The 19,524-nt window shown below is 54.5% G+C and overlaps 1 protein-coding gene across 11 annotated transcripts in view; it reads right to left on the bottom strand.

The window, feature by feature from the left end:
• Window positions 1-19,524, bottom strand: part of GRM4 (glutamate metabotropic receptor 4) — a 138,625-nt gene that overhangs the window by 19,261 nt on the left and 99,840 nt on the right. For 8 of the 11 annotated variants that reach the window (XR_010119045.1, XM_055263504.2, XM_055263501.2 and 5 more), the window contains 3 exons: window positions 18,947-19,087; window positions 3,096-3,296; window positions 2,726-2,862 (listed from right to left, as the gene is read on the bottom strand). Coding sequence is in view for 10 of the 11 variants with exons in the window: in XM_055263504.2 (XP_055119479.1) it covers window positions 2,726-2,862; window positions 3,096-3,296; window positions 18,947-19,087 (479 nt within the window). In the remaining variant the exon portion in view is untranslated. The remainder of the gene's footprint in view (window positions 1-2,725; window positions 2,863-3,095; window positions 3,297-18,946; window positions 19,088-19,524) is intronic. The other 3 variants (XM_055263508.2, XM_055263506.2, XM_063632250.1) reach the window with 2 other exon arrangements.

Raw genomic sequence — 19,524 nt, 5'->3', positions numbered from 1 at the left:
AATCCCAGCTACTCAGGAGGCTGAGGCAAGAGAATCGCTTGAACCCGGGAGGTGGAGGTTTCAGTGAGCCAAGATCATGCCACTGCACTCCAGCCTGGTGACAGAGCAAGATTCTGTCTCAAAAAAATAAAAATAAAAATAAAGGAAAGGGGTAAGGTGGGGTGGGTAGGGATGCCTCGTGGCAAGGTAGGAAGAAAACCTCAAGGGAGAAGGTTGTCCTGTGGCTCTGGGCATGGCAGGATGTGGATTAACTCAGAAGCCAAAAGGCACAGAGCAAGGACAAGTGCAACCTGTCCTGCAGGAATGTGGAAGCGGGACGGTCCCTGTGGACTGCAGCTGTGCAACTGCAGGGGAAAGACCCTTCCCCAGAGGACACGGGGTGATGGTGAGTGTCCCGGAAAACTCTGTGGTTCTGATGGAAACAGTAGTGACTGAGGTCAAGTCCTGGGATCACAGTTCTGTTGCTACCTGGCTGTGTGTCCTTGAGCAAATGGCTTCTCCTCTCAGCCTTTGTTTTCTCATCTGATCCAATGAAAGCAGATATGAAGCCACTTTGCCCTTTGTTACTTGGAGTGACCTCCGTTTAGAAGTCATAATGGATATACTTTCTAATATTTCACTAGAACATCAGCTCCATGAGGGCAGGGGCATTGTGTTAACTTCCCTGCTGTGTCTTCAGCCCTCAGCACAGGCTGGCACATAGTAGAGGCCCAGTAGGTCTCTGTGGAATCTATGAAAGAATAACTGCGGCCGGGCGTGGTGACTCACGCTTGTAATCCCAGCACTTTGGGAGGCCGAGGCGGGCGGATCACAAGGTCAGGAGATCGAGACCACGGTGAAACCCCATCTCTACTAAAAATACAAAAAATTAGCCGGGCGTGGTGGCGGGCGCCTGTAATCCCAGCTACTCGGAGAGGCTGAGGCAGGAGAATGGCGTGAACCCGGGAGGCGGAGCTTGCAGTGAGCCAAGATTGCGCCACTGCACTCCAGCCTGGGCAACAGAGCGAGACTCTGTCTCAAAAAAAAAAAAAAAAAAAAGAAAGAAAAACTGCACAGGCAAGAAGGTCCAGGGTACCAGTGATGCAATGCCGCCACACTCTCAGACCCTGGAGGAGGACAGTGGCCAGGCAGGTGGTTACAGGTACCTTGCTTGCTCTGTGGCCCTCACAGCACAGCCCAAACTGAGCCACTCACAGAGAAAGTGGGGAAGGTTGATGGTTAAAGTCCAGCCCCATCTCACCTCCTCCCACCACCCCAGCTCTGTCCGGGCCTTACAGGTGAGGAGGACTAAGAGGGCATTGTGAGCCGCATCAGAATGGGCCATGAAGACGGTCTGGCCGGTGGAGGGGCCTTGTATTCCTGGGGAGGGGACTTTCAGGGGAAGGGCCCACTGCCACCCACACATGCCCAGTCCCTGCCACCTTCAGTTAGGACATCTAGAAAATGGAGATAACTGCCTGCCTCACAGAGCTGTCATCCTCACAGCAAGGGGACATGCTTAGAGTAGCAGCTCGGACACAGCAGGTACTCAGTAAGTGCTAGCTGCTGCCACTAGTGAGTTCCAGTCCCCGGCCCCCGTGCTCTGCCCACTGCACCAAAACAAAACGGGCACATCGACTTGGTGTTGTCCCACTTTGCCAAGTGCTCCTCACACCCCGTTGTGCCCATCTCTCTCCACTCAGCAATCCAAGGAGCCTCATTTAGGAACAGGCTGTTCCTGCCACACGGTGTGGCCTTTAGGAGAGTCCTTCTGCCTCCCCAGGGCTGGGTTTCCTGGGAGATTTCCTCTGACTTAGAAGATGGTTGGGCTAAATGAGACTGCAGGCCAAGAGTGCTTTGAAGAGCAGAGCACGAGGGGTTCCTCACTGGAAGAGAGTATGACAAGAGGAGACGGCGGGGCCTCGATGCAGCACCCACAGGATCCCAGGACAAGGAGAGTGGAAGCCAGATGAGGACCTGTCTCTAAGTCTCTCCAGTCTATCCACGGGGTCACAGTGGGCCCACCCCGGTTATGGCTCACCCCTTCCCCTTGCAAGGCAGAGATCAAGTCCACAAGCACTTTGTTGAGGAATAAACCAAAGGTCCTTTCTCTCCAAAAACACTGCTCTGTTTCACAGCTGAGATACTGAGGGCCAGAGAGGGAAAGTCACCACATCCGTGGGACATTCCATGAGCTAGGAAAGCGTGGCTAGGAGGACCCAGAAAAATGGCTGCCTTCTATCATGCTTTGACGGGGCTGGGGAACTGGCAACTGGCTCACTACCCACCAGTCAGTGGCACAAATCCCACCGTTCGACCTGGGTCCTTTGACTTAAGACTTCCTCGTCTGTCCAAATGCAGCCCTCCCCCTCCTCACCTTATTCCCCCATGCTCCCCCATCAACCCCCACCTGCCCACCCAAAAAGCCTTTGAGCCATTTCACTCTGGTGTGAATTCTTCTATCCAGAGTCCCCCCATCCCCTCCTCAGTGGGTAGCAGGCAAGAAGGCCCCAGGCTAAGGGAGGGGACAGGGACCAGAATGGCAGCAGAACTCCGACTGCCCTGTCTTCCATTTCAGGGTGGGGGCCTCAGAGCTGCTGAGGTCTGGGAGGGGCACTGGGAAGGAAGCCCCAGCCTGGCAGCAGCAGTCCTGGAGGTCAGGGCTAATCAGCGGCAGCCTCCCCTTGGGCGCCCCTCCCAGGGGCTGGAACTGCATTCTCCACCCACTCCCTGCCCTCCCACTTACTCTAAGGTGCAGGTGATCAGTCCAGGAGCCAATGACCTTGTACTCGGCAGAGTCGTTGCGCAGCTGGTATTGGTAGATGTCATAGCGCCCAGGTGCATCTCCATTCTCATTGAAGGTCACAGGGTTCCCTGCGATGCCTGTAAGGGTGGGCGGGTGTCTTTACAGAGCCTTTACCCAGAGGCAGGGCGGATGATGAGCCTGGGGCAGAGACCTCTCTGACACACCCCTTCATGGAACATCCTGGGAGATTTCACCTCTTGGAAACATGAGGAGAGGCCCCCCATTCCCACCCCACAGAGCCTAAGGGTCCCTCCCCTCGGGCATGGCCCAGGATACCCAGGGTCAGGCACAGTCCGCACCACGCCCCCACCTGAGAAGTTGACGTTTCGGATGTACTTAAGCAGCTGGGTGCCATCTACAGGGTCCATGCGCGGGCAGAGCCCCACGCGGCCGGGACATAGGTCACGGTGCATGGCGTGCAGCGCGTGGCCCATGGCATACACGGCATCGATCACAAACTGCACCTTCCCCTCCTGCTCATAAGCTGAATCCTGCCCAATTCGCTCACGGTCTGCAATGAAACACCAGGAACAGGGACACTCGTGAGGCCCACTGTCCTTACAGTGGTGTCATGGGAGCCAGACCACCTTCTGACACCTGGAGAGGTGGCACAGCCCATCTGTGCATGGCCAGGCCTCCTGACTCCCAGCCCAGTGCTCTATCACCCAGGAGATGGCCCTGTGCAGGTGCCTGGAGACAGGCCCATGGGTGTAATGGGAGAGTCCACCGGCCTGGACACCGTACCACTAATGCCTGTGCCACCCAAGGTACCAGAATATCCAGGGCAGACTCCCTTGTCACCTTTCACCCTGGAAGGCAGTGTCCCAGAGGTCTCCCTGTGGCTGTGGCCCTTGTTGCCTTCCCCCAAGCCTGGCCTGGGATAATCTTGGGAACAGCTACCCCTCTCGAAGTCTAGGAAACAGCCAGGACAGGGGCTATGCCCATCAATGAGGGGAGTGCCCTTAAAGCCACTCACCCATGGGCAGTTGCTCCAGCCAGAGGATGTTGCCCTCACCCCAGGGTATGGGTAGGGAAACTGAGGCCCAGAGAGGCTGAAAGACTGCCCTCAATGGTTTCTAGTCACCCTAAATACCAGAAGTCACCATCGCCCCCATCCATCCCTCTTCTACCTCAGGGACAACCCTCTTGTCCCCCAGTGGCCAGGATAAGTGAACTTTGCAAACCGAGAAACCCATCCCCATGGGCTTCTCACTGCTAACTGCAATGGCTCCCCAAGGCACCGTGACCGGGGTCTGACCTCCCATCTTCCTCCCCTCCCCTCTGTGTCCACTGACCTCTGCTCTGGGGCCCTGTGCAGCCTCCTTCGTTGTCCACGTCAGCAAAAAGGGGATCATGATCCCACCTCACAGAGCTGCCGTGAGGCTTCCATGAGATTAGGTAGCAAAAACACTTGGCAGCTAGCAGGTGGCTCGTCCACGGTACCCTATGTGCTAAGTGGGCAGAACAGGGGCTTCCAAGAGGGCTATGGAGGTCCCTGGGCTGGAGCAGGTGGGACAACTTTGTGGAGGGGGAGGTGGTTCTTGGCCTGGGCCCTGGGTAATCATAATATTAGATAACATATTGAATAACAACAATAACATTAAGTAAGTAACTTCCACCAGTACCTGCTATGGGTCAGGCATTGTACGGAACTCTTGATGTATATTCACTCATTGATTTCTCACAACAATGCTCTGGTGTAATCACCTCCATTGTAGAGACGAAGAAACTAGCTGGGCATGGTGGCTCACGCCTGTAATCCCAGCACTTTGGGAGACTGAGGCGGGTGGATCACTTGAGGTCAGGAGTTCAAGACCAGCCCGGCCAACACGGTGAAACCCCATCTCTACTCAAAATACCAAAATTAGCTGGGAACATCAGGAGAGGCCTGATGGGAGGTAGCTGTAATCCCTGCTACTCCAGGGGGCTGAGGCACGAGGATCACATGAACCCGGGAGGCGGAGGTTGCAGTGAGCTGAGATTGCACCATTGCACTCCAGCCTGAGCAACAGAGTGAGACTCCATCTCAAAAAGAAACTGAAGCCCTGAGCACAGGACAGCTCAGTAACATTCCAGGACCATGAAGAGCTGATGTGAACCCAGGTACTCCAACTCCAACCCTGAGCACCACACTCTGCCACACAAGGATGCGGGCGGGCAGCAACATGGGGAGGGGACCAGGGATCTGAAGTGAGGACATGGGGGCAGGAGGATGGCTGGGAGAAGGAAGGGGGAGGATGGGCAGAGATAGGAAAGCCTGGCTTCCCCTCCCAAGACCACAGCCCTTGCATACAGCATGGCCTCCTTCCTCGAGGCCAGGACGAGGAAATTACTCCTCCTATCACTCTACTCCTAGCCCTTGCCTCTCAGCTAGAGGGCACATGCCACACCGCACAGAAGAAATTCCCCAGAGGGCAGCAGGGTGCGCGGCTGCACCTGCATCCTGCCCCTATAGGCCAGGGTTAAGCTCTGTCCACACGAGGCAGTGATTCCCCAGGGACTCCAGAGGTCACTGTGTCCAGCCCCCTGCCTTGGACACCCTGAAGGCAGACCCAGGGTGCAGGGGATCTCACTGCCTCTCCTTGAGGTCTGCTGCACCTTCTAATCCCTTCACACCCTCTAATCCCGGCCACACCAGTGGCCGCACCCACACAAGGATGTGAGGATGGGGGATAGCTGGCCTGGTCACTCATTAACCCTGCCAGCCAGAACCACATCCCATTTTCAGCCTTGCTCAGGGTAGGTACTCACATATTGCTGAGTGGACAATAGAAACCATAGAACCACAATGCCTGGGACACCAGGACCACAGGGGTCATCTACCCCCACTGCCATTTTAAAGACAAGAAAACTGAGGCTGGTGGGGAAGCCCAGGTCACACAACCAGGGGCGACAGGATGGGCACTCCCAGCTTCCAGACCCCACCCCTGCTCCATCCCAGGCTGCACTTGACTTGGGTCCTGTCTGCTAGCTTTGCTAACCAGCAACACTTTTTCCAGGCCAAGGCACAAACAGACAGGATGAACACGAAAGACAGCTTCACCATCCTGCCTTGTCCGAGGCCTCTGATCACAAGGTCACAAGGGCCTAGGGAGAAATGGAATGGACGATCCCATCCCCAAAGGACACAGAGAAGGCTGGGACAGTGTTGCCTGCAAAGGCCCTCCCTGGACCCACACTTGCTCCCTGCAGGCCCCTAGGCCCTGCCCTCTCCAGCCTGAAGAAGCATAAAACACTACTTGACTCCCCCACAGCTCCCATCACACCCTCATCTCATATGGATGAGAGACTAAATTATTAACCAGGGATGCAGTGGGAGGCTGCGGCTGCTGCAGAGAGAAGGCAGCTCTCTCTCAAGATCCAGGCTAGCTGGATCTCTGGGGAAACATACCTCCCCCACGAGGCTGGCCTCAGCCTCTCCTCAGAGGGTCCCACGGAAGCAACCACTCCTGGGCCACTTGGGCTCGGGGCCAAGTGCTCTCTCTGGGGTCACGAAGCCATCGGTGTGGATATCCCACAGAAGCCCCCTGGCCAGGGTAACCTGCCTCCACCCAGGGCAGCTCTGGGGGAAGAGCTCCGGAGTGCTAGGCCTGGGGTGCTGCCCCTACAGAGCATCCATCCCAGCGCTGTCACAGCAGCGTGGACTTCTAGCAACTTCTCAGCTCCCTGTGGCCTCCTGGACTTTGTCTCAAGTCTAGCCCCAGTAACATATGGGAAGACTGGGGTGCAGTGAAGTGACTAGGCCATGAGGATGTCCACCACACACATACACACACACACAGAGAGACATACATACATACACATATACACACAGACACACACACAGAGAGACATACATACATACACATATACACACAGACACACACACAGAGAGACATACATACATACGCATATACACACAGACACACACACAGAGACATACATACATACACATATACACACAGACACACACACAGAGAGACATACATACATACACATATACACACAGACACACACACAGACATACATACATACACATATACACACAGACACACACACAGAGAGACATACATACATACACATATACACACAGACACACACACAGAGAGACATACATACATACACATATACACACAGACACACACACAGAGAGACATACATACATACGCATATACACACAGACACACACACAGAGAGACATACATACATACGCATATACACACAGACACACACACAGAGACATACATAGATACACATATACACACAGACACACACACACAGAGACATACATAGATACACATATACACACAGACACACACACACACAGAGACATACATAGATACACATATACACACAGACACACACACACACAGAGACATACATACATACATACACATATACACACAGACACACACACAGAGACATACATACATACACATATACACACAGACACACACACACAGAGACATACATACATACACATATACACACAGACACACACACACACAGAGACATACATACATACACATATACACACAGACACACACACACAGATACACACACACACAGACATACACTGAAATAAACACACACACACACCAGAAACACACACACACACACACTGAAACACACACACACACACACACTGAAACACACACACACACACACACACACTGAAACACACACACACCCACCACACCACACATACTCCTCAACTCTGACCTCAGATGCCTCAGGCTCTCCCCTTGTGCCCCACAGGAAACAACGACAGGACCTAGGTGACTCCCCTGGAGGGGTAGCAGGGCATGTAGGGGAGGGGTGGGGATACTGCAGGAACCACAAACCCTCACTAAACAAGACAGGACGCTCTGGCCTAAATGAGCAGCTACAACTGTGCCTGTGACGGCAGCAGCTTTGGGCTCACTCAACCCGGCTCCTCAGCAAGTGACTCTGCAGCTGTGGCTCATGCTTACCCAGAGCCATCGTGTGCCTGGCACATCGCCTTTCCACAGCTCTAGGAGACAGGCTTCACTGGCCCCCTCACAGGGGAGGTAGCAAGGTTTGCAGTTGGGTGGGTGGCATCCCAGAGCCTCAGAGGAATCCTGGCACCAAGTAAGTGTTTGACACATACCTGTAGATGGAGCTAGCTGGGAAGTGGTGGAGCTGGGACTTGAACCAAGATCTCTTTGGTTGTCCAAAAGAGTCTTCAGTACCCTGAACTGCCCCTCCTCCATTTAGCCGCTGACCTGCCTCCTTCCCCCTGTCCTGGGACCCAGGCCCTGCCCCCATTGTCTGGCCAGGCCTAACCAGGGATTAAGGACTCCCTGTCTGCAGGTCTAGAAGAGGAAGGTGGCAGTGGAGAGAAAGGGGTGGGAAAATCCCCTCTCGTGGGTGGGCAGGAACCCCAGGACCAGGCAGGGGCACCGCAGTTCTGAGAGGAAGCAAGACATGCATTTCTGAGAGCTGTCGGAGGAGACGAATTCCAGACACATGGCAGCAGTGACAGCAGCAACAGTTTGAAGATGTCCTAATTGTGTCCCGGGGCACAATGAGGCAGAGATGCATTTGGCTCTGCCACAGGTGACAGTCAGCTGGGGAACCATCCAGGGAGGATTTTCTCCATCAAAACCCCGAAGTGTGGTTACTACAGCGACTGCAGCCTTTGTCTGCAGGTTGTAAATTGTAATTGAAATGAGTTTTCAAGGTTGAAATAATCAGAGTCCTTCTCATCTCCCCCCCTTGCTTCTCCACAACTCACCTGCCCAGCCACAATCCTCCAGTTCTAGCACTGGTACACACGTGCATGCATACACATTGCTGAAGCAGCTCCCTCACACCAGGGTAGACAAAATCCACCACACAGACACTCACAGGTATTCACATCTGCATGCACAGAGTAGCAAATACACAAACCTTCATGCATTTACACATGTCTACACACACATGCATGCTCTAACACAGGTGTACATATAAATGCTTCCAATATAGCTACAGCTACACATTTAACACGACACTAATATAAACACATGGGCATTCAGATTCACCCACTGGCTTAGGCTGAGAAGTCCCCAAGCAGATGCTGAGGAGGACTTGAGAGCAAGGGTTTTATTGGGGGGTGACGCCAGGAAGCATAAGGAGGGGACAGGGAGGTGAGGTGGGGGAGGAAAGTCAACTAATGCCAGCGTGTGGGGCTTCGTCCTGCTGGGGACCTCCAGAAGACCCTGCAAACTACACCTCGGCGTTGTCCCATCCACGGGGATAAATGCTGCAGCTCCGCCGGTCCTGGGCTGAGGGCTGCTCCCAGAGGCATGAGCCCCATTGGTGCACACAGGGATGGTGAGTGCTGAGGGGTATGGCTGGGGCACTGATAGCATCTGCTAAACATGTCATTCACATGTGCAGTCAAGCACGATCCATGTCTACACCACACACCTACACAGATATAAACCCACATTTACACAGCCTGTCTCCCAGAGCTATGGGAAGGTGAGGTGCCAGGCACACGATGGCTCTGGGTGGGCATGAGCCACAAATATACACCAATACCCATTTTCATCTCTTAAGCAAACTTCCAGGGAGTAGGGAGTAAAACAACGGGGTCCCAGAACCCCTCCAGAGAGGGCTGTCTGGTGTCACGGACCAAACAAACACACATGGCTCTGACTCTCGGCTGGGCCATGGCCCAGCTATACACTCTAGGCCAAGTATAGGAGTGTCCTAGCGCCTCAGTCTCCCAAGTGTGAATTCCGGATAGTAAGACTTACTTCGAAGGGCCGCTGGGAGGACTGAGGGAGATGCAACACCATGTCTTGTGCACAGAAGTCCTCTCTCAGCCTCAGCTCTCCTTTTCTCCCTGACACGCCCCCGCTGGATGACGTCCCACCCCTGGAGGCCTCCCTGTCTGCAGCCTGGCTGGCGCTGGCTCTAGTGCTGATTCTCCCCAATCCTTCCCCACCAACATGCGATGGGCGAGGGATGCCCACCGCATAGGCAGACCCAGGTCAGCTCAGCCTAGCTCAACATATGGATGGGGTGGAGACAGCTGCCACTCTGTGCTGCCTCAGACATTCAGTTCTTTCTGTCCCTCAAGTCCTGTTCCCAAGTCCAGGCTCACCATCCCACAAGCCCCCAAATTCCCAGAAGTCACCAGCCAGGATCTCCCTGGCCCAGAGTCACACGCTTGCTCTTCGGCCCTATACCGCGATTCTGCCGGTCCCCTCCTCTCAAATTTTCATCCTCATCAAGTCGCCTGCTTTCCAGTCTGGGAATTTCTAACCCACTTGGCTGGGTCTCCTCCACCCCTAGCTCTGTCCCCCACAACTCAGCCTTGGCCCAACACCAACTCCTTCCAGTCCCAGTGAATGATGCACCCAGGTGTTTTGAGGGCTTAGTGGTTGGATCAAAAGGGATCCCCATCTCAGTGATAAGGAAACCGAGGCCCGAGGAGGTGAAGCAGCTTACCCAGTGGGAGTCGCCTCTTGACTCCCTCTCAAGTGGTCTTTTACAAGCTCCAAGAGCTCTGTGGTAGCATCGCCCGGGGCTCTTCAACCTTGAGCCAGCCACAGGCTCCTTTTGAAGGAAACGATTCTTGCAGACCCTCAAGAATATGACCCCAGCAAGAAAACACTAAGGAGAGAAGCTGAGAGCTTGGCTATGACAGTGAAGCCCAGCTGCAAATGATCACAGCAGCAGAGAAGCCGTGTCTCTGAGTCTGGGAGAGCTCACTTCGGGATGGCCATCAACATGAGAATGCAGACTTTAAGAATCGTCATGGCACTCCTGGGTCCCTGCGAATCTGGCCTCAAGAACGTGTCCTCAGATATCCACAGACCTCACTTTGAGAAACAGGATTCGAGCCCCAGGGTCTGGTGGGGCCAGCTGGAAACCCCCACTCAGCCCCTTGCTAGGCCTGGCAAGTCACTTAGCATCTCTGAGCTCCAGGCCCCTCGTCTGTGAAGTAAAGCTGGCACCTGGGACTAGGCAAGGAGAGTCACATCTGGCGCCTGCACAGCCCAGTGCCCAAGAAGGACCAGCTCTCGACTCCTCCCTGGTTCTGAGGCCAACACACCTCAGCTGAGAAGCTGGGGCTCAGCTCTCCCACATAGGAGGGGCTGGGGCTGGGGGTGAGGGAACTCTGGGGACTGACTCTCAGGCAGATGTGGATGAGCTGCCCCTGCTAACAACTCCCAACACAGACATCCCTCTCCCCCATTATTCAGCAGCCTCCCTTCAAGCGGCATCTAGCTTTCCCCCTTACTAGGTGACAAAGTTTGGCTCTGTGTCCCCACCCCAAATCTTACCTCAAATTATAATCCCCACATGTGAGGGGAGGGACTTGGTGGGAGGTGACTGGATCATGGGGGCGGATTTCCCCCATGCTGTTTTCATGATAGTGAGTTCTCAAGAGATCTGATGGTTTAAAAGTGTGGCACTTCCCCTCTCACCCCTCTCTCCTGTTCCACCATAGTAAGCCGTGCTTGCTTCCTCTTCACCTTCCACCATGATTGTAAGTTTCCTGAGGCCTCCCAGTCACGCTTCCTGTACAGCCTGCAGAACTGTGAGTCCATTAAACCTCTTGTCTTCATAAATTACCCAGTCTAAGGTAGTTCTTTATAGCAGCGTGAGAACAACTAACACACTAGGTCTTTCTCTTTAAGGTAGAAATATGAGGTCATTTCTCCGATTTAAGCAAACAAACAAATCCCCTCTCTTGACCCGCCCCTCCCCAGCTAGCATCCCCTTTCTCTGTTCCTGCTTACAATGTAGCTCCTCGAAAGAGGTGCCTCTGCTCACTGTCATCAGTTTCTCTCCTCTGTCTCCTGACCAACTCCAGTCTGGCTTTTGCACCCACCTCTCCAAGGAGACTGCTCTTGCGGAGGTCACAATCGCCCCCCAGGTGGCTAAGTCCAATTGCCCGGTCCAGCCCTTGTCTCACTTGGCCCCTGGACAGCATGTGATGGAGACAGTCACTCCCTCCTCCAGTGCTCTCTTTATCGCCGCCGGGACACCACGCTCTGGGCCCTGCTGCCTCCCGGGCTGCCCCTCCTCAGCTTCCGTGCTGGCCCCCCTCTCTCTGCCCCCAACGCTCCAGCATCCAGGGCTCACTGGGACCTCTTCTCTAGCCACACACACTCCTTGGTGCTCCCAGCCAGCCCCATCTGTATTCTGCCACCTCCCCAGTCACATGGCCACTCTAGCCTCTCCCTGACTCCAGCGCCTATTCTACAAGGCCACGTGGGTCCCAGCAGGCATCCCACTCTCCACATGGCCTCCACAAAAGCCCTGCCTTCCTTCTCAGCCTGCTCCTCCTCCCACCCACCCCATCGTAGTGCGTGGCAATTTCATCCATCTCCTTGTTCCAGCAGAGAATGCTGAAGCCATCCTTGACTTTCTGTCATCTTTCTCTCACCTTAAATCCTTCCATAAACACCACGGCCACACTGCAAAGTTTACAAAGAATCTGACCCCTTCTCACCACCTCCATGACCACCACCTGCCCCAGGCCCAACATTCCCACCTGGATTATAGCACCATCCTCCTAACTGGTCTCCCACTCTGCCCTCGCTCCCAGAGAGGAGTGAGCAGGTAGCAGCCCAGTGATCTCATTAGGACATAAATCAGGTAACGTCCATCCTCTTTAAAACCCTGCAATGGCTTGTCCCCTTTTGCGTAAAAAACTAAATCCTTACGAACTGCCCACAAGGCTCACATGATCTGCACCACCTGCCCATCACTCCCCCACGACCCTGTCTCCTGCCTGTTGCTCTCTCTGCTTCAGCCACACTGGCCTCCTCGTTGCTCCCCAGGCTTGCCAGGCATGAGCCCACCCCAGGGCCTTTGCACGTGCTGAGCGCTGTGCCTGGCACGCCCTCTCCTAGGTCTCCACATGACTCTCTCTCTCACAGTCTTCAGGTGTTCGCTCCAGGATCATCCTGAAATAGTTCAGATGTTTGTCCCCTCCAAATCTCATGTCGAAATGTGATCCCCAGTGTTGAAGGTGGGGCCTGGTGGGATGTGTTTGAGTCATGGGGGCGGATTCCTCATGAGTGGCTGGACGCCCTCCTCATGGTAATGAGTGAGTTCTCCCTCTATTAGTTACAAGATTTGATTGTTAAAAAGAGCCTGGCTCCTCCTCCTGCTCTTTCCCCTGTCTCCCTCCCACCATAACGGGAAGCCTCCTGAAGCCCTCACCAGAGGCAGATGCGGGTGCCGTGCTTCTCGCACAATCTGCAGAAACGTGAGCCAAATAAGCTTCTTTTCTTTATGAATTACCCAGCCTCAGGTATTCCTTTATAGCAATGCAAACAGACTAGCACACACTTTCTCACTGAGAACTTCTGACTTAAAAGTGCAGCATTCCTGTCCTCCCAGCACTCCCAGTTTCCTCCAAGAGGCCTCCAGGCTCTGCCTTCTCCAGCCTCATAGTTAGGCCTTTTCTGGAGCCACGGCACTGACTGCCAGGCCACGCCACCATCCGCTGAACCTTGTCTGCAATGCCACTCACAAGATGGCTCCCCAGGGCAGGTCTGTCCCCCTCACTGAGCCCAACACAGGGCTGGCTGGGCACACAGTCAGGCTCTTCGTCTATGCTGTTAGTTTCTCAATTGATGAGTGGGAAGCAGCACTGAGTGAAGGGCCAATGGTTTGAACAACTGTGAGTTCCTCTAATGGGGGCACGGCCTGGCACATAAAGGGTGCTTCCAAATGTTGGCCTTTCTTACTTGCCCAAGGAGGGAGGCTTCCTCAGGTTCTCTTCGGGATGCAGAGGTGGGAAGACCTTTCACAGGCAGGCTGGAGAAGCCAGGAGGGGCCTGGGGATGGGATAGCATCTGGTCTAAGCAAAATGTCTCTAGAGCCAAATGGTCGGATTCAAACCCCAACTCTGTGTGACTCTGGGCAAGTCCCTAACCTCTCTGTGCCTCAGTTGCCTCATCTGTAACGTGGGTTGCTCCAAAAATTAAATGCAAAATACTGGAACAGAGCTTGACAATTAATCAATACTATATAAATATTAGCTGTGATTATGTTTCCACTATTATTGTTGTTACTGCTGGTAGCACAGGCTGGGTGACTGGCATCTCCCCACACACCCCCAGCCACCATGCAGCTGCCCTCTCTCTCTGAGCTCCCAGCCCCTCTGTGCAGCAGGCAGTAAATTTTTCCTATCTCCTCATAAACCGGGCCTTCCTCCGCTCAGCCGTCACCTGGCTGGCAGCGCTGTCAAAAAGACGGATGCCACATGTGCCTTGTTTATGACTTTAATTCCCAAACCCTGTTCTTTGGGCTCCCAGGGAGAGCCTGGGAGGAAAGGAGGAGGCGGGCGCTATCTTCCCGTAGGCTTGACAGCTGCAGAGATGCCCCCCTCAGCGACCCCAGCTCGCTGAGGTTGGGGGGATCCATGGGCCATCTGCAAGTGCTTCCTGCAGATAAGCTCCCATCACTTCCTTGGAAGCCATGAGGGAGGTAGCACTCTGCTGGGGATGGAGCTCTTGGGAGAATGGGAGGGGATAATATAATTCCCATTGCACAGATGAGGAAATTGAGGCCCCCAGAGGTGAGGTAACCTGCCCAAGGCCACATGGCTAGAAGTGGCAGCACCAGCATTCACACCCAGGTCTGCAGGACTCTAATAGCCGTATGTTTGAGAAAGAATGAGTGCTCTACCATACACCCAACCCTGACCCCTTCAGCACACACCAGTCCAGCCTCCAGCTGCCAGCATGTGCCAGCCTTCTGAGGCTTTCTTGGGCACAGGAGCCCTCTCCATTTGGCAGGCTGGAGGTGCCAAGGAATTAATGGCCTCTAGGAGCATCCCTCCACCAATGACTGATGGGGCACACACATACCCTGGCTCCCTCTCACTCTCTGTGGGATGACTGAGAGGCCTGTTCCTCTGTCCCAAGAGGATTAAGCTCAAATTGTTCACGGTGGCAACCAGCTTGATCTCACACCCTTCATCTCTGCTTTCTCTCCTCTTTCCTGGAATCCCCTCCTAAATCAGCTACTTGCTGTCAAATCCTCATCTTGGGGGAACTCCACTTCAGACAGCCTTGAAGGATGAATCAAATCTTCCCAAGTGTAAGATCCCAGGATGAGAGGGTCCTTCCCACCCTCTTGGATGGTCACCAGGCCCATCCATCACCTGGGGTGGGAAGGAATGGATTTGGCAAAGCAAAGGACACAGGAGTGGCACTTGTTCTCTGTGAGACCTTGAGCAGGGCAGGCCTGTGGGACTGAAACAGACAGAGGCCAACTATGGAATGTCAGCACCCGAGAAAGCAGAGTGAGCTGATCTGAAGAGGTGAGGGGGAAGCTAGTCTCTGGAGACAGAGTGGGGGCAGGTGGAGAATAGTTCTCGGAGACCACAGAGCATGCCTGGGCTGGCTGAGGGCAAGAGAGAGGGGCCCCGGAGGAGTGGGAGGGAAGGAGGGGAAGGGCAGGGGCGGGCACTGGCTTGACAGCCAGGCTGCCTGGGTGCGAATCAGCTCTGACAACTCTCTAGCTCTGTGATAGTCACAAGTTGCCTCAGTTTCCTCTTCTGTAAAATGAGAGTTGCATCTGTGACCATCTATACTACCCACCTTCAGGATGGCACATTCTTTCCTCTGGGATCCTGCAACAGAACAGACTTGGACTATTAGATTACCCAGTTGCCTGTCTAAATCCCAACTCTCCCACTTCCTCTCTGTATCAGCAATAACAATCATTTTATCAGCACCTATCATACACATCATTCTCAGCCAGCCTCCTCACACGCTTTATCTCTAAACCTCACAGCTCACTGAGATAGCTGTTGCCTTCCCTGTTCTACTGATAGCAGCTGAGACTCAGAGAAGTTAGATAACTTGTCCAAGGTCACACAGCAGGGAGGAGGCAGAGCCAGACTCAGACCCAGGCGTGGGTCCTTCCCCTGTCCCTGCTCTCAGCTTTCTGTGGGTGTCACTCCAGACCTCCTGGCCTAAGGCCTTCTCCTGTGGGACAGGCTTAGCTCAGGGGCAGGATGATGGGGAAACCAGAGCTGCCTGCCCCTCCCCCAGGGTCTCAGGTCCCACAAACATTCCCAGCAGCCCCCTCACCCACCCCTCACCTCACCCAGAGATAGACTGAGAGGCTCACCACGCCTGGCCTGGGGCCACACAGGGACTCTGACCTGTCTCTGCTGGGGCTCCCAATGCAGCAGGAAGGATTCAGGTCAGCTGAGACGTACCACATCCACTAGAGCCTCTGCCCCTTTGCTCATGCCTCCTCACCTGTTTAGGGCACACGCCGTCCTCCCTCTGTAACCCACCCCTCCCTCCAAGCCAGAGGCTCCCAAACTTTGCTGCATAGTAGAACCACCTGGGGCACTTCAAAAAATCCTGATGCTCAGGTTGCATCCGGTGCAAATTAAACCAGAATGTCTAGGGTAACTGTATTTTTAAAAGATCCCCAGGTGATTCAATGTGAACAAAGCTTGGAAACCACTGCTCCAGCCCTAAATACACAAGAAAATCACCTAGGGAGCTTTGTAAAAATCCACAGCCTAGGCCCCACCCCTAAGGTTCTGCTCTAGTTGGTTTGGGGGTGGTGCCCTGGTATGGTGTTAAAAGCTCCCAGGTGACTCTAATGCACCTCCAGACTTTACAGCTGCTGCTTACAGATCAGGAAGTGCCTCCATTAACACTTCACTTCCTTCTGGAGATACCCTCTGGGCCGGCTCATCTATCCCGTTGCTCAGATGAGAAAGCAAAGGCCCAAAAAGGTTGCAGAGCTTGCCTCAGGCTCACGGCAAAGCTCTGTGCCTTTTTTTTTTTTTTTTTTTTTTTTTGAGACAGAATCTCACTCTGTCACCCAGGCTGGAGTGCAGTGGCACAATCTCGGCTCATTGCAACCTCCACCTCCCAGGCTCAAGCGATTCTCCTACCTCAGCCTCCTGAGTAGCTGGCATCACAGGTGCCCACCACCACACCCGGCTAATTTTTGTATTCTTAGTAGAGACAGGGTTTCGCCATGTTGACCAGCCTGGTCTTGAACTCCCGACCTCAGATGATCTGCCCGCCTCGGCCCCCCAAAGTGCTGGGATTACAGGCGTGAGCCACCATGCCCAGCCAAGCTCTGCGTTCTTCTGAACCCTGCTCTAGTCCTCCGTCCCCACCTGAGCTGACAATCAGACCAAATGCCTCCCTTAGGACTGCTGGAGAGGTTCATAAATCCTGCCCCAAGGACTAGGAGTCTGGACAGAGCCTACAGGAACTGACCAAAGCCTTCTCCCCTCCTGCCCCTCCCAGACAAAGAGAAGATTCCAGAAAGCCCTTCCCCTTGACAGCCCAGACCCCTCGACAGCCTAGACACTGGGTCCCAGGAGGCCCCAGCTGTCCATCTTGCCACCACTTCCAGTCTTCCCACCCTATCCCCACCCCATCCATCCCCATCCTCACCCCTGATCTAGGTCTGCTGATCTAAATCAGGGTGCCCATACAATTTTCCATCCCGCCTGGGCACTTCCAAGAACCGAAGGTGATGCTCTCAATAATTACACCAGAACACGGGAGACAGGATGCACGGTCACCCCACCCATGAGGGCTCAGCCTCCACACCCAGGCATCTTTGCACTTCTCACACGTCTGTTGTGATTACTGCCTGATGCAGGCATTTGCTGAGCAGCCTCGGGCAAGTCACTTGGTCTCTCTGACTCTCCATATCCTCGTCTAGACTGCAGGAATCTTAAGAGTTCCTAGAGTTGCTGTGAGAGTGAAATGTCTTTCACATTTTAAAGATGATATCTTTAAAGTGTCTGAACACAGTAGACACATAGTAAACAGCAATGTTTGTGTTTAGCTCACCCAGGAATACATAAGCCCCACATAAGACACAGGCATACAAACCCCTTCTCTCTCAGAAACACCAGCTCACACACATGCGAAGTCACGTGCCACAGGTGTATACACACACACTGCCACACTGGGCACACTCGCATACCTGCACTCACTCTGCAGATCAGGTGGGTTTGGCTGTGAGCTTCTCTGGGTCCCCAGTGGTCCAGTGGCTGCAAGTCCCTGTGGGCCCTGGCCACCAGAGGGCAGCATGCTCCCCACCCATCCTCATCACACTCCCTTCTCCCCTGGCCCTGGAAGAGCTGTCTAAGACTCCATGCAGCGCGTCCCCCGCCCTTTGCCCAAACTGCACGATCAAGTCTGGGAGAATACAGGAGATAACTCATCATCCTCGATTAGGCACCTCTCAGGCTGACAGGCACCAGAGCACCCCAATGTTATTGAGGCTGGGTCCTGCCACAGAGCCACCCAGACCCAGGGCGCGCAAAGACCCCTGTCCGGATGTATCTGAAGTGGACACGCCATGATGGCTACCTAGGGGGCGGGGGGCCTAGGGCTCAGACCCAGGAGCAAGTCATGCTCTACCGCCCTCTATCTATGGGAATTCAAGTCCCTCTACTCGCCTCCTCTGAGCCTCCGTTCTCCCATCTGTAAAATGGACCGATCACTGCCCCTCCCCTGCGCGGCTTATCCCTCTCATGTGAGGGCTCAGATGTCACCTGCGCAAGCAGGCCGTCCCTGGCCACTTCACAGTTGCAGTTTCCCTTCCCCTCACACTTTCCATTATTTTTATTTTCTGTTTTGTTTCTTCTGCACATTTCTGTTCTGACATATTCTATCATTCACTCATCTTGTTGATCGTCTGTCTTCCTATTAGAATAAAAACTCCAAGCGCCGTTGGACTCTTTCTTCACTACTATATACCTGCCATGCTTAGAACAGGGCAAGGCACGGCCTAGGAGCCAAACAGGTGCTTGCTGAGTGACTGAGGGAACCCTGGAGGTTAGAGGCGGTTTCTGGAAAGTGCCCAGCCTGGTGTGCATCAAGACTGGATACAGGGCAGGAGGGGTCAGTTCAGTGCTGTGAGCTGGCCCTAGGGCCGTCCACATCAACCCCGAGGCAGCCAGAGGCCTTGCCACTCCCAAGGATCTCAAGGCCACACCCCAAATCTACTGTGGCCCCGCCCCTCCAGGCCCCGCCCCAGGCCTCCCAACTCCACCCCAGGTGCAGGCCCAGGTGCAGGCCCAACTCCACGTTCTGCCACCGCCGACAGACGATGGATCGGAGACTCTCAGCCTCAGGCCCCCAGGCTCTGCCCTCCCGGTCTCCTCCTAGAGCCCGCCCGGCCCTGCCCGGCCTGCGTGCTCACTGGTGCACTTCTTGACGTGGCTGCCCTTCTTGAGGGCGTGGCGGCTCAGCTTGCAGTGGAAGTTGTCCTCCCAGAACTCGGCAAACCAGATGTTGCGCCGGTTGTTGTCCAGCGTGCGGCTGGAGAAGTAGCGGTCGAAGCCTGGCAGGGAACCGGGATGTCAGGGCCTCACTGGCCTCCTTCCCACCAGCCCCAGCCCTCCCCGCCTCCCCCAGGATAAGAGATGGTCCAGGTGGAGGGAGAGAGACCAGGAGGAGCACATCCTCTGATCCAGGAGAAAACAAAATGTGGAGCATTTCATTTCATTCAAAATGAAAAGAGCTGTATTATGTCCCAGGGGGATCGTGTGTAATCTACAACTGCTGCCTTTATGGAAGAGAAGCACACCGATGAGGATGTTTCCACGGCCTTTAACCGCTGCAATGCTAACAGCGGGCTTTGAAAAGGAGCCGCCTGGGAGTCCTGAGATTACAGCACAGAGGCTGGTGGGGCTGCCCAACCCTGGGAGCACCTGAAGAGGAGACCAGGCCAGACAAGGAGGGAGGGGACCACCCAGGTCACACAGCAAGACCAGGACC

This window comes from Symphalangus syndactylus, chromosome 23 (assembly GCF_028878055.3).
Source record: "Symphalangus syndactylus isolate Jambi chromosome 23, NHGRI_mSymSyn1-v2.1_pri, whole genome shotgun sequence".
In the NCBI taxonomy this organism is placed as follows: Eukaryota; Metazoa; Chordata; class Mammalia; order Primates; family Hylobatidae; genus Symphalangus; species Symphalangus syndactylus.
This window is presented reverse-complemented; position numbering and strand designations above follow the sequence as displayed.